Below are 16,046 nucleotides of genomic sequence, written 5' to 3' on the forward strand. Positions count from 1 at the left end.
AATGTTGACACGATGCTTTCTATGTCTACATACCGCACATCTATGCGATGATATGTGTCTCTTATTATGCAGATTGCAGAGCAGCGACGTGCCACCTCGATCCTTCATATTCCTAACCTACGCCGCTTACAGCTGCACTGCATGTTATCTGTGTGTTAGATTCAACACCAGTGAGTTCTTGTCTGTCGGCAGCGCGCCGGTGTCATGGTGCTAACGAGGCTGTGTGTGTGGGATGACAGTATCTGGGCTGGGCTAATGGGACTCATCTGTTCTAATTGGAAGCGGAGCTGGAGCTGAGGCTGAGGCCGGGGCCCGCCTGGGGCATATTGCTACCATACATCAGCCTGTCTGAGGGGGTGCATGTGTGGTGCATTTGGGCTTGGGGGGGGGAGGGAGGGGGGGGGGGGGGGAGGGGGGGGGCAGTGTGTCTGTGAATGCGTGTGGTTATTTGAGGGGGTTATCTGCATACGTCAGGGCATAACTTAGTTTCCCCCAGTGGAGATAGATGACTGGGAAGCCCCAGGGAGCGTTATTGGAGTTTAAAGTTTTCCTTCTCGTTTTTCATCATTCGTCTTCAGGCAGGGGAGGAGGTGATGTTAGGAGGCTATAATCTACTATACGAGGCGCAGTGTCAGAATCACAAATGGTGTAAATAGCGGCGGTGGTGTTAGTAGCTGCAGAGGTATTTTCTCTTTTTAAGAGAACAAAGTCTACAAAGTTTTTCTCATAAAAACAAGGTGGTACTAAAAGATAAAATAAAATGTCAGGAAGCAGGATCAACTTGAGCTGTGTCAGCAGTTTGAAAGTTGTTCATCGGTTTAGAAGTCTGTAGTAAAGCATAGAGGGAAAGGGTTTGCCAGGTGAGAACTTACACTGGGGTGGGCGAGCGTGTCACTGTCATTGTAGACTATGGACAAGGGAATAGCGACGTCCTGAGAATCTGCGCCCTCTGGCTCCTGCTTCACCTCAGCTGGTTCAGTCTGTGCTCACAGAGATACACAAAACACACAGAGTCATGTTGCATTTAAATAATCCACAAGAGAACTAAAGCACATACATAGAAAGAAACAGGATTAAATAGAAGCATATAAATTGTAGATGCAACTCATTTTGAAAAAGGAGGAAAAATACTCTGTCCAGCAGATGGCAGTGAAAGTTGGGCTCATGAAATACTCTTTTAGAAAGCAGCGTATTGATGGGAATCAGCTTCTATTCTGAATCTAATTGTATTTATCTGTGTATGTGTTTTTCTACCTTTATCTACTCCACCTTATATTCTCTGTAAGTGAGTCTTAATTGTGCTACACCGCCAACTGCAGCCTGAGTGCTTGTGCAAACGCTTAAACGAATCAGCTGGCTTGGTCAGTGGTGTGACACTCTTTGTTCCAGTTGAAGGAAATGGATCTTCTCCTTTCGTTATAACTGAAAAAGGACTTAAAGTAAAGACAAGGGTTCTCCGTCCCCCTCATGTTTCCATCTGCAGAGTCCGAGCTGATAGAAGAAAATGTGATAATTAGAAGGGATTCTTCCTCCATCCCTCGAGGTATTACTTAAAAATATAACAAGCCTCACATTTGGAAAGATGGCCTGTTCTCCTTGTTGTACTTGATAAAGAAGAAATACCAAAATCAACACTTTGCCAAGTGCATTCATGTTTCAAACACTCGTAAAAACCAGCCCCAGCGCAAATGTTTATCCAGTTGGAAAGATCTATTTAAAATTCATTTGGCAGGATACAAAAAGTAAGCCAGATAGGAAACACACTGCCTAATAAGTAAGTTGCTGTGCCAAATACACAATTCTTAGTAATAATATGCTGAATGTACAGTACATTTTATAATCAATGCAGCTTGCATGAAAAAGAAAAAGAAAATGAAACGGCTACACTGTAGCAGATATCAAAGCTTTCACTGGGTTCTCCTCGTCAACAGTGGCTTAAAAACCCATTAATGGTCACAACTCTTGGCTAAATGGTTATCAATACTAGAACCAAATAAACATATATATAAAATAAACACTTCGTAGGCATTCTCACACAATAATATGTTCAAATATATGTCAAATAACCCAAATATATCTACTACAGGGTTGTCAAACAATGTGTCAATGTGCGGTGTGTATCCAGCCATTATTCTCTTCTTTGCAGCCAGAGATGCGATGGAGCTAAAAGACGATGAAATCTTCCCAATTCAGGATCAATCGTCTGGATGTCTTAAGTATTATTTGACTACTGATGAGGACCCAGGAGATTAATCTAAAAAAACATTGAAGAGCCATTATAAAAATAATGTATGAAATTGAATTTGTATTTCATTAAAGCACTTCTGTTCTTAAAAAAAAGCAACTGATTCAAATACAGCCTCCCTTTATTGTACTTGAAGTTATATTTCCTTTAGAATTCGAAGAAAACACATTCTTCTTCGTGATATTTTGTGGCGGTGATGTTACTGTATGAATCTAACTTTATACACATGTGAGAGCAGATCTGACATGTGGGTGTGTGAAGAAGGAAAGCTACTACCCAGCTGGACGGTTGAACCTGGTTAAGTTTCAGTAAAGGGAAGGCAGAGTATACTGCGCAGTCCAAGCTGCCGCCACACCGGTCTCGACCTTTTGTCAGACTCACCAGGATGTGTCCCAAAAGCCCGTGCAGGTTGGCCGTCACATGTTGTCGCCTATCTTTTCAAAACAGCCCCGAGCTCCCCCAACAAATCTAATTCCTGCTCCTTCAGAGACAGGGGCATTTCAATAATGACTTCTGTGTTTTGTCTGCATCTGCACAACCAGAGGGGGGGGAGAAAGAGAGAGAGAGAGAGAGAGAGAGAGAGAGAGACAGACAGAGGGAGACGGAGGACGGCTGTTGCCTGCTGTGGCTTTTGTGTGGGTGCTGCCGCTTTGGAGGCGGCGAACAGTGGAGCGTCTGATGAAACCGTCTCAGGTCGGGAACAAACGGCGCTGAATGAATGTTTGATTTGGTCTGGGCTGTCTCTGGACAGACGGCACAGCGTTGCGGCGAGGGAAATTCAATAAGAGACGGAGTGAAAAGATAGAGAGAGTGAGGGGTAGGGAGAGAAAGGGGGACAGAACGCACCTTTATATCATCCCTGGATGATTTGAAAGCCTGAGGAACAAAGGAATCACTCTCGATAGCCTCGATGTCCTTTATCCTTCGCACTTGCTCCTCCAGAGAAGTTCCCTCTGAAACACATGTTACACAGAAGAGAGGTTATGAACAATGTGCGCACACACACACACACACACACACACACACACACACACACACACACACACACACACACACACACACACACACACACACACACACACACACACACACACACACAAAGGGTCAGCCATCCCATGTCATTTTCTGAAAGGCACCAGATTTCATTTGGACTGGGCTTAGTTGATTGTATGTTATCTCTCTGTATAATGCTCCTTGACACATACAATATCAAATATCTCATATTCCCCTATTTTAATCTTGGACTTCTTTAAAAAAGCCAAGGGCATCGAGTCACTACAAAAGGAAAGTTGGCACAAAAAAAAAAATACTAACAAGATCATAGCCAGACAGTGAATTACACTCAGATAATGCATTCTAAAATAATCAAAATATGAACACAAACTCACTGCAGTGTAATCTCATTATGGAGACTAAATGTGATTAGGTGTCGTACACTTTTCATGTATCAGAAAGTATTTTGCTCTTGCTTCTCCAATCTAACAAAAAGACAGAACGGGTTTCCGGTAAATTACTCTTGGATATAAACACATCAGGATTCTGCATATCAGATAACAAATCACTTCAAAAATTCAAGAGCAGTCTTTGTAGCGTAGGAGGGCAAAAATAGGTGTGCCAGGAAAGTTAGCAGCAGCAGTCTGAATGCTCCCATTATTCTGTGGCTGTCAATCTCTCCACTGATCAGTCAATATTCATCCCTCTCTCCCACATCCATCCGTCCTCTCCTGCACTCTCCCATCTCTCCAACTGTCAATCCAGCAGACATCCATGTTTCTCTGCTCCACTGATGAAAACAAGTACACAAATGGGAACACACACACACACACACACACACAAAGAACATCAGGGTACGACACAACTCCTCCCACATGTAGACGCGTGTTTGCAAACTTACATACTTTGCACTCACACTCACGACTGCCATGAATACGTACATGTGGCATACACACGCACACACACACGCACACACACAGAAACACAAACAGACAGACACACAGACAAAGCATGCAATTGGAGCTAATAGCAGGAATTAATTCAATACATTAGTGGCTACAGAGAGGGTGTCACAACAGATCTTCATGGTCCTGGTGTTTAATGAATAAATGAATATTTGTTCCGGCTTTCACAGCAAAGCATCACATGCTATCTCACACACACACACACACACACACACACACACACACACACACACACACACACACACACACACACACACACACACACCAAAAGGCAAACACAACCTATTATAGTTCATAATAGCACTCTAACAAACTCGGTTTTGATTTAAATGCACTGCAGAATTGGATAACTGAGTGACAAGTGGAATTAAGCCATCCCATATGACAGATTATCAGCTTGTCATCCTGTGCTGCGAAGACGCAAGCAGAGACGCATTGCACAGCGGCTCCAAAAATAGTCACTACCTTGACTGGGCTGCTAGATGAAGTCTGAACACTGGCCCAATATCCTCCTGCAGACTGTGGCCTGTCCTTCACACCCACTATCACCGCCGCTCACTGCACACGGCTGCATGAGCGTGCATGGGGCTGGAATGAAAGCTGAAACGCCCGTGACTGCCCGACAATTAATTCAGCACAATTTAATTCACTTTTTCAATTACCCCTTCTCTGCTGTCCTTTGAGCATGATCGCCCTACATGAACAACTACCACACAAACTGGCACACACACACACACACACACACACACACACACACACACACACACACACACACACACACACACACACACACACACACACACACACACACACACACCTGCAAGCATCTCCATGGCAGGCCCGTCTGTTGCTGGGATGTCCGTGTGCACTGCAGGAATCCATTAAGGCCTCAGACTTTTTGACAAACACATTATTGGTAGATAAAATGACTCCCATATGCTGTTTGTCAGATGTCAGAGGGAAAAGATATGTATTTCATGAGAAAATCTAAAATAATGGACTTTGAGTGCGGGCCTAGCGAGCTTAGAGGCAGACAAAAATCAATAGCCGAGCTGGGCGAGCGCACTCCGCAGCTCGGAGAGGTCAAAGTTGATATTTAATATTGACACATTATCCGGCAAATTAATTTAACAGACCAACTCAATTGTCACTGCATTAGGAACGCATCTCTGTCAGTGCTGAGAGGAGGATAAAGTGAAAGCTGAGAGAGAGAAAACTGACACAAAACAGACACAATTAAATGTTAAGTATGTACCGCTTTAAATGAGGTTATTAGCTCTCTGAAATGCACTACGACCATTACTGCGAACCAGGAAATGGGATCAAACTCAATCAATAAACTTTTTGTTTTGAATCTGCAGAAGAGAATAATGGATCGCGACTGAGCAATGTATGTTAACATGTATATTGCATAGCCTTGCATGTTCATGTGTGTGTGTGTGTGCGTAAATAAAAGAGGCAGTCAGAAAACTCACTTGCCGTCTCATTACTGAAATTAGTTGGACAGACAGCAGTGCTGATGAGTGGCTCGCAATCAATATGCTATTGTTCTCTCTAAATAGCTGTTTGTCCACTTCATTGATTGAGACCAGAGGACGAGGAGAGAAAATCAAACCAGCCAATGAAAACAGATTTCAGCTCATCTCCTTCAGCCTCGAAGACGAGAGCGTTACGCAGCAGATGCACTTCCCCGCCAGAAGAGGGAGCTGTTCATCAACACATGTCTATGTACCAGCCGAAGCCTTGGGCTGAGCGTCGTCTTTGTAAACTTGACTTTGGTCTACAGTTTGTCAATCAAGAGCAGCCGAGCTGAATATATTGCTGCTGCTGATTAATTCCAGTAATTGAGTGCACTAGCGTGCCAGCTAAATTACCGCAGCACTTGTTGTTGTTGTGTGGAGAAAAAATAAATAAGAAGGAGAAGTAACCGCTTGTTTTATTGAGGTCATGCAAATTGTGGCAAATATTTGCCTGTGTTTTGTAATTATATGGCATTTCATGAATTTATTAAAAATGATTATTTATGACGGGTAGTGTGACTTCAGCACGGTAAGCGCAAGAAATATATTTGTGACAGGTTGTGTCGGAAAAATGGTGACTACCATTTTAATTCAGCCAGTTTAATCAAATAATATATTACTATTCAATTTGTCAAAGAAAGATTAAAATTCCCAAAGTTTTTGTTGTAAATGTAATTTTTGTATATATTTCTAATTACCTTCTCAATGTGTTTCACTGAGAATCTCATCACCGACACACAGGGTAGTGCAAACCAACAATGACATGAACTCCAGTTCTTAAAATACACGAGGCTAAACATTCATCTAACTTCTGTAATCCATGCCCGGCTGTCACACGCTCACACACGCACACACACACATGCTCACACACACACACGCACACACACCGCAACATCTCTTGGTTTCCCAGGTTTCACTAATGTGCCCTCCCCTCCGCTGCCCCACCTCTCTCCCTGCACCGCGGTAAAGATGTGTAATTCAATGCTCAATTTAGGCCCGTCTCAGTGGAGATTTTTTTGCCTGCTAATTGATAGAAATTAAGCCATTAATCAAGCCACTAGCCATCATTCAACCCAGGGAAGATGAATACAAACTTTCATAATAACCACCTTCCCCATTTTAGCCCTCATTAGCATTAATTTTTAATGTAATTATGCTATTCTTTTACACTGAGCTCATAAATTACTGCTCTTTTGTTGCTGGCTGGCCTTGTAAAATCCAAAGTAATGCTTTGTAGTCTGATCTTTAAGGCAATTACTGGCTTCTTCACTCTTTTATCTCCCTGCATTTCCAATAACCTGCTCTCTAATGATTTATCTCCGCTGTACCCCCCCCCCCCCCTCCAATCCCCTTCCCCGCTCTTTCTCTCTCTGCACCAGCGGCCAACTGCCCCGCTGCCAGCCTCCGCCTCCAATCCCCCATCCGCCCACATTCTCCCCATCTCTTTACAGCAGCCCCAGATACATCAGGGATGCACACAAACACATGCACGCTTGCCTCCACCAAGTTAACTATATTAACACACTCACGCGTGTATGAGTGTATTCGATGTGTCTGTGTCTGTGTGTGCGCGCGGTAACTTTGTTTACTATCTCCTTTAGTCATTTTCCAGCTCGCCCTTCATTAGTGAATATCCAGCTCCAGCAATGGCGACAACACCGGGGGAATGCCAAGGTAAGAGACTGGCGCTCCATCTCACTCTCTTTCTCTCTCTTGGCTGGTCTCCTGTGGGTCTTACCTGTAGGCTAGCTGCTCTTGTTTATGTAACCCCTGAGCTGGGTAAACACACACACACACACACACATACACGCACACAGGCACACACTCGCAGAGCTTGGCATCAAACAGCTGAGTTAAGCTTAGCAGGGCTGCGTGCTAGGGGCGATAGAGGGGCTCCGGTCTGGCCCTGTTCTCAGCAGCAGCATCCTGGCTGCATCAAAGTCTTTACCATACGATTCTCCAGGCCCAAACAACAGGCTGCTCCAAAGCATGCCTGTGAATTGGACTGAGCAACAACAAAAAAAAATAAAAATGAAACAATAGGTTACTTATTAAAATCCGACTGATGGGGATTTCATTATCACCACCAAATGACTCTCTGTGAGACGTTTTGGTCTCGCAGATGCGGATTTCCATTACACTGTCATTAAAACAAATAAATAAAGAAACCTAATGCGTCTGCTTGGAGTCTACCAATGTTGCCGCTAATGAGATATTTAGTTGATATGACATAGAAGTTTAAGCTTGTCCTACTTAGGCCCAGAGCCATCGAGTCAGACCTCTACTTCCGCACAGAAAGCCAGGCAGCCAACTGGCGTTATTAAAAAGGTGCCTGTTGTGGGCCTTGGTTAGGTAATACTTTTAGACTGTATTGATTAGGGGCCACTGACAGGTTCTGATGTTAGCCCTGGAAATGCATCAAGTGGCAAATGAGCAGCTATTAGTCCCATTGATTTGCTGATTTCAATTGATAGCTAGCAGGCCAAAGCTGCACGTCAATATTTGCATAGCTAATAACCCTGCAGCTTTAGGCATCGCAAAATGAGACCTCAATGAGTGAGTGAGACAGAAAAGAAAAGAGAGACAGAGAGAGAGATGCATTCAAAGATAGAAAGAGAGGAGATGTGGATAATGAGAGCAGATAAATACAGATCAGCAGTAGGAGAAACACCTGAACCATCAACACAATCCGAACGTCAAGAATAGCTAAACCACACTCCTCTGCACAGATCTGTGGGTTTTCCAATGGTGTCGTTTGCAACAATGACAAGATGTGACGCTGACGCCTGTGGCTGCCGGGGTCACCGGGTCACACGAAATGAAGGGAAATTCTGACAGGCTGAGCCAGATGTCCCGGGTGTGTCCCCAAGGAGCGTGCGTATCTGTATGTATGTGTTTGTAAGTGCGTGCGCGAGCGGGGAGATGTCCAATGACAGAGCAGGTGGCTAAGTCTAATGCGCATTCCCACGAGAGCACACAAGCACATAATACGCACACGTCACTCATATATTACCTCCACCCCCCCCCGCCTCCAAAACAGCCACATGTCTCCATAACCCGTGTCTCCTCAACAATGCACCTTCAACCACAAACACATCCGCGGGCCGAATGATCCCCCTGCGGTGGTCACCTTGTTATCATAGTGTCAACTGGTCTCTGTGGAGTTTGCCGTCACGTCACTGCCATCAGGGGCCTGTCACACACATCACTAACGCTCAGTTGTCTCCCTTTAACCTCCTATATTGATAGTCAGGTCTGTAAGTTCTCTGAAAACGTATGCATAAATCCATAGTTGATCACATTCTTTGGATGATGTAGCCATGAGCATTAGTTGAACTTCGCAGATAGAGGCATGTGATATGTTTATGTTGTATCTTATGTGATATCTATTTGGCATCAGGAAATGAAGAGCAGCTGGTGACTGAGTGTCACACACGCGCTCTCTCTCTTCTAGTGTCTCCTACTGATAGTGATCTCCCACTCTCCAGTCAATAAAGGTCTGAATGATGAATTAAAGACCCAAACAACCTGCTAATGACAGGATGACATGGCAGCCACGCGCTGTGCTCGACTATCTTCTTCCACATCTTTACTTATCCCCCCCTCCCTCCCCTCTCTCACCCCTTCTCTCTCTTCTGTCATTCAACCCCGTTCTACTCATCTATCCTCTCAACTTCCTCTCCTCGACTGACCCCAGTTTAACTACTGTACAGTATATTCTCCCCATCTGTGCTAACAAATCCCGCTACTACAATTAACTGCATGTGTTTCGACTCCTCCTGTCGGCGTCCATTATGAAATCATAGGGAGGAACAATAGATTGGCGCTGGTCTATCCTTCCATACCTCGATCTATCGTGCACAATATGCGAAGGCTGAGACTGTATTTATAAGAAACCATGATGCATGTAACTGCTTGATTCTGCCATCAAAAATGCACTTACTCATCGAAAGATTTGCTTCAGTATTTGTTTGTCTCACGCAAACCTCAGTCATAACTTTTTCGACTTTGATGAGACAAATTTTGGGGGAAAATGGTACAAATTATGCAACATTAGTGCTTTTCATTACAGCTAAAACAAAAAGTAGAATACAGTATTTACTCGTAAATTGGCTGAGCGGGAGAATTTACCATTCATCTAGGATGACATGTTTATTGTCGCCTTGTTGACATTATACCTATCACTATCATGGGCATGAGTAATACATTCATTGCCAAAAACAAGCGTCTACCTTTCGGGAAAACGAGTACAAACAAAGCTTAAAAGCATCCACTGTATATCTACTGCATACAAGTCAGCTATTTATCTGAAATCCTAGCTAAGACCTGACTGCTCCTGCTGACCTGACTGCACGGCGCAAAACTGCAAACATAGTGGGCTAACCAAAACCAGGTGGGTGTGTTTCCCTCGCTCTGTGTGTTGTGTGTGTGTGTGTGTGTGTGTGTGTGTGAGGGGGAGAAAGAGCATTATGAGTGTTCGCCGATGTCCTGTGTCTGGGCAGCATCACAGAATCTCATTAAATAGTGAAGCTTTCACAGGCTGAGTGGTGAGATCTTCAAGATCACGGCCACTTTCTCCGTCGACGGGCTCCAAAGGGGGACTGGTGGCATTCTTAGCATTTTGTATTCAATTTAGTTTCCTTAAATTCTATCAAATCCTTTACGGAGCACAAAGTTCTGCTTTTGTTGATGTTATTGCAGGACTCATATTTAAGATGGTGTCAGCATGCCGCAAGAGCCACGTACCTCAAGGTCCATTTTTGTCCCAGTGATAGTTTTAGCTTCCATTTACTGTGAAATAGTTGAGGCTTTAAAAGAAAATGGAGAAGTGTGGTAAAGAAACACACAACAGAACACAGATGAAGGAACAAGTACCTGAAACTCATCTCTCCCCCTCCCAACCGTACAGTACAATAACAGCTCGTCTGTCTGTGAGACTCGAGGAGCTCTTTATTAAGTGCAGTGCTGTTTTAGTGTGATTAGAACACAGAGTCCTTCACTGCCCTTTACCAGAAATAACAAGCATTTGACTGCATTAACTTGATGTTAAACTAGGCGTGTGTGCGTACGGGGAAAAAGTGCAGCGGTCTCCATTTTTCTGATCGCGGGCTGGTCAGCAGCTCTTTTATGAACAACTCTAGGATTAGAGAAACACCACGCAGCTAATTACTTAATTGGAGCACGGTCTTTAAAATGAAAATGATGTAATCTGAATCCAGGAAACACGCTCGATTTTCACATATACGCTAATACGTGAACGTCAACACACAAACAGGCACGGACACACACACACACACACACACACACACGGTGACCTACAGTCTTCTTGACGTGGAGCCATCAAGCAACCGACTCGTTCCCCTAAGTCGGGTTGTAATTGATTCTCCCTTTCACTCTGCTGGCTGCTGACAGTGTGTGTGAGTGTGTGAGTGTGGGTGCGTTGGTGAGGGAGGAAGAGGGACAGAGCGTGTCCTGTTTGTGTGGTCTGCTACAAACTATATTAGTAAAGGTCATGGCAGTGTTGAGTGTATGTGTGTCTGAGTAGTAATTAATTAGGCAAATGCCCCCCCCCCCCCCACCTCCTCTTCTTCTGACCTCAGTTGTACGTAGACTAATAACCTTGGCACTGCGTAATACATTACACTCCTTTTTTTTTTCTGTCGCATTCGGCCTGTTCTGGAGGGAATTGTGCAAAAATAACAAAATAAGAGTGACATCATCATTTGCATGTAAATCAAAATCATCCCTCATGGCCTAAATTACAGGAGAGAAATGCATGAGTAGTTGTGTGACTATAATGTCCAGTGAGTCCTGATACGTTTGATTTCTGTCAGCTGCACTGGTGTGAGAGAAAGCGGCGGGGGGGGGGGGGGGGGGGGTGTATCTCACTGCACCCTGATTATGTGTGGGCACACGAATAAAATAGCGTACCGCGCCATGCAGGGACCCCAACACTCACTGCCACCCTATTGCACACTTAAAACAACAAACGTCGCCAACTTCCCTCAGAATTCTCCTCTTTCTCCAGTCTGGGATCACTGGACCTGCGCTGATGTCACACACACGTCCCTGAATGAGTTAAAAAACAATATGACACAATATTTTCTACAAACATCCATGGACATCATGCGATTGTGATCGGGCTTTGTGACAATACTCCCCAATCAGTGGCAGGCACATAGCTGGCTGTATAGCAGGATTACTAAACAGAGGTTTGAATCAAGAACAACACAAATTATGCCGAGGCACTCACTCAGAAAACTCAACGCTGGGAGTTTGAGCTGGTGATAAATACGCAGTTTTTCAAGGATGTGCGCAGATAGATGTAAATCCGGTTCCCATGTGAACAGAGGCAATAAGGGAACTGACCAATGACCAACAGTGTTGAATGAATTTGAACACATGTACAGTACATGTGTGAATTTAAAATAGTTATGCTTGCTAAGCTATACTTATATTGGAATGTATTTTCTGCTACTCTTTTCAAACAATACTCTGAAATATTGGCTGGTTGTATGCTGAGTAATAATCCTATTTACATGTGTGAACATGTACCCTTTCTTTTACAAAGTAGAGTAAAAAAAAGTGCAATACCTTCATGACAGTGTTTTGCCACCAAAGCCTCCAAAACACACACACACACACACACACACACACACACACACACACACGCACACACACACACACAAATATAGGGGACTCTCATACAACCTCATTTCAAGCATTCCAACAACACACTTGTCACACACACCACATAAAAAAAAGGCACACAAGAACATATCACTGCCCCCCAACACACACACACACCCACACACACACACACGATCAGAGTGACCTCTGATGTCTAATGATAATCCTTGTGGGGGCTACCACATGGCCAGAGCCACCCATGATGCCAGCACTTTGACCTGCAACAGTCTGCGGGTGTGTCTAATCACAGCAGTCTGACCACCCTGTTAGACTGCACCAAGTACACTTCTGCTGTGTATGATCATGTCCAGACATACGCGAGTGTGTGTGTGTGTGTGTGTGTGTCAGTCACATTCACATACTGGTAATGTTTTCGGTTAGAGCGGCAAACTACTACTCTACCTTTAATCTGTTAAAGGTAAAGCAGGGTTACTAAACCATCACGCTGATTATTCAGCTACATTTACTGTGTGAAACATTTTCTGGATTTTTTAGTAAAAGTTTAAGTAAAATTCCGTAAAATTCCATTTTAACTATTTAATTGCCCAAAAACACGTGTTGCTACGTGTTGCACTTGCAAAACCTTTTTTTTTTTGTTTCTTAACAATAATTGAATCAAGACAAATTTGCACATTCAATATGTAATTTAAAACCAGTTGGCTTGACACTGTCCTTAACCTAAATAGGATGGACGGGAAATCTTGAAAATAAATCACCCTGGTGACTCAAGCGCGGTTGCTGAACACCAGGTCGACTGGTAGCAGGTTAATTGATTAGGGTGACCCACGAAACGATTACCAATCACGGAGGGTAAGAGGTGGCTGTCAATCATCCGTCCACTCGACCTGAATGAACACAGGTTGGAAGCTTGCCTGGTCAATCTCTGCGTAATCTCGGCTACGGCAGCGATAGCTCGGCTGCTATCGGGTCAAACATGTCGTTCCATAGATATCCGTATAGAAATGATTATGCCATAGGCTCCATTGCGGCTGAAGTGACAGCCACACCGGGGCAGCATCAGCATCCCATTACCCCGGGACAACAAAGGGTCACGTGGGGGGTTAGGGGAATTCGGCATGCGCCTCCACTCGTTCACGGGACCAGCAGCGCTCAGGACAGGAGGTCACCTAATCACCTTGCCGAGCCATCTCCGAGGGAGGAAAGGGGAAGCGAGAGGTGGGGGGGAAATCAACTTTAAATCTGCAGTGATGAAAAATCAATAAAGCAGTAATTGCTTGGCTTATCACTGCGCAATGAAACAAATTGGGAGGAGAAGGAAGGCAAGGAGAAGGCTGGGTCCATACTGCACGCCAGGGTTTTTTTGGCTGCAGCGTGTGGAGCTCAGCATAGCACCAAAGAGGGAGAGAGAGAGAGGGAGAGAGAGGGGAGAGAGAGAGAGAGAGAGAGAGAGAGAGAGAGAGAGAGAGAGAGAGAGAGAGAGGAGTTTGGGCTTCAGTGGGCCAAGGCAAGGAAAAAAGGTCTCCTCGTGATAATTAAATCTTCTCACACTGATTTTCTGCCAAATTTATTTCCCCAGGGACCATAACTCTGATTCAGTGCTTACAAGCCTTGCATAACTAATCATTTTAACGTGGGGGGAACCACAAACCTGAATGAATTGGGAGGAGAGAGGAGAAAATAAAAAAAGAGAGATGGCTAGACCAAGTGTGTGGCACTATTCATCTCTAAATCAATCATTATTTAGGCAGGACAAAAATCAGAAATAAGTGTGGAACGTTCTTCTGTAAGACTGCGTTTGAAACGGACCTTTAAAGTGAAGGTGTAATTGATTGTCAATGTGCTCTCTTTTACACTTTCTCTGCAGAGCTATACGAGCAGAAAACATCCTTTAATTCCTGGAACAAATAGAAACAATAAAGCCAATGAAGTGTCGGTTCAATATTCCTCTGACTGTTCCTGGCATGATTGTGTTGAACATAATAACACAACAAATAAGGCCATTTATCTGAAGTAACGACAGGAGATGAGGCTAACTCCGCTAATCAATACCAAATCAATACAAACCAGATTTTCTTACATCAAAATCACTGAGACAGATCTTTCTTCAGCGCAGAGTGCACAAGAGCAATACAGTGCCTCCCTGGAGCCCGGAGGGTAGATCATATAGCACGGTGAAAAGAATACAGCTTTAAAAAAATAAAAAAGTAGCATGCTCTGCCCTGAGAGAGGATGCTGGGAACTATAATTATAGCTTAGTATAATTCAGACACTCTCCTTATTAAATCCTCATGTTTTAGTTAATGTGATGAGATCACGGACACCAGATCAGTCGTGTTTACCAGCGGATGAATTTCACCGCTTGTCCTTCAAGTGGCAGCCTGAGCAGCGGCGATGCTGCTCGGCGAGGTAGCGTGGCACGCCACACCGTGGCCCCGGTAATTAAAACATTTAAAGCAGAGCCAGCCCCCCTGTGCTCCCGGGGTGTGATATGGGGGTCACGCGCCTGTAGATTCTAATTTGCGCACCATTTGTATTCATGACAGGCACGTGCTAAATATTTAACAGCAGCCCGGCAGGAGTTTTGTATTGTTAGGCTTTCCAGGTCAAATAATTTGATTTCAAGGCAGATTACATTAAGCGTCAATGTCCAAGCCACTACTCTCACTTGCCTCTCATTTCCTGTCTTTTATTACAACCGAGATAGGCCAGAACTGAAGGGATATATGGCTTCGGATAATACAAGAGCTTGTTATCCGCGGATTAGTTATTATTTTCAATTAGAAAAGGGATCACATCGTTTATTATGGACGCACACACACCCACAACGGTATATGCAGACACTTGCATGCAGAGCGGAAATTTTAGCTGACTGACAAATTGTTTAGTGGAGCGTGTAATCACTCCCAACAAGAGAAATATAATTTCAATACAAATGACGATTTCATTTGGATTGATTTAACGGAGTCATCCTACAGTCGGTAAGGATGTGTATCCTCTCCTTTTTCCGTATGTTGAACAAGAAGGCAAGAAACCCAATCCAGACATTTTCTGTTTCGGCCGAGGCCCTGTGGTGATTGACAACAGAGCTAGTTAAACGGTGATGAGGCGTTAATGGATGCTAGGTCGAGGAAGTGAGGGGAGGGGAATCTGCGGCTGAATATTTAATGGTCATATAATTCCTGAACACAGACACACACAGACAGGTACACATCCAACCTGTGACCTGTCCTACACACCGCGTAATTAGGGAAACAGTCCTTTCGTTTAACTGCCAAAAGAGCACACGGTAGGTATATATCCCCCTAATGATATGGGTTAAAGAGCTATTATACGTCTCATTAAAATATATGATCTCCCAATCTGGTGGTGGTTTGAGGTAATGGGGAAAGTGCAGCATAAGGTCTAAAATACCGTCTGCAGGCTGTAGGCAAAGTGTCCAATCCGTATCTACATAATGCTGTGTGTTGGAGAGTGGCAGCACAAATGAAAAGATGTTTCTGTCAGTGCCTCGCGAACGACACATCAACGAGTGTGAGGGAATGAACTCGGGTTATCAAGCATTTGACACCAATTTTCATGTCAACTGGTTGATGTGTTACCTTTGTCTTTAACTCTGATGGACAATAGAAAATACATTTGAAGAAAAGCAGAATGAATTAACGCGAGATCTTC

General features: G+C 44.1%; 1 protein-coding gene across 1 annotated transcript in view; it reads right to left on the reverse strand.

The window, feature by feature from the left end:
- Nucleotides 1–16,046, reverse strand: part of rsrc1 (arginine/serine-rich coiled-coil 1) — a 106,694-nt gene that overhangs the window by 1,721 nt on the left and 88,927 nt on the right. The window contains exons 8-9 of the mRNA XM_076100200.1: nt 3,092–3,198; nt 873–980 (exon numbers count right to left, since the gene is read on the reverse strand). Coding sequence (XP_075956315.1) covers nt 873–980; nt 3,092–3,198 — 215 coding nt within the window. The remainder of the gene's footprint in view (nt 1–872; nt 981–3,091; nt 3,199–16,046) is intronic.

The sequence above is a fragment of the Anarhichas minor genome, unplaced genomic scaffold (genome assembly GCF_050575085.1).
Source record: "Anarhichas minor isolate MPS153535 unplaced genomic scaffold, ASM5057508v1 ptg000026l, whole genome shotgun sequence".
Taxonomy (NCBI): domain Eukaryota; kingdom Metazoa; phylum Chordata; class Actinopteri; order Perciformes; family Anarhichadidae; genus Anarhichas; species Anarhichas minor.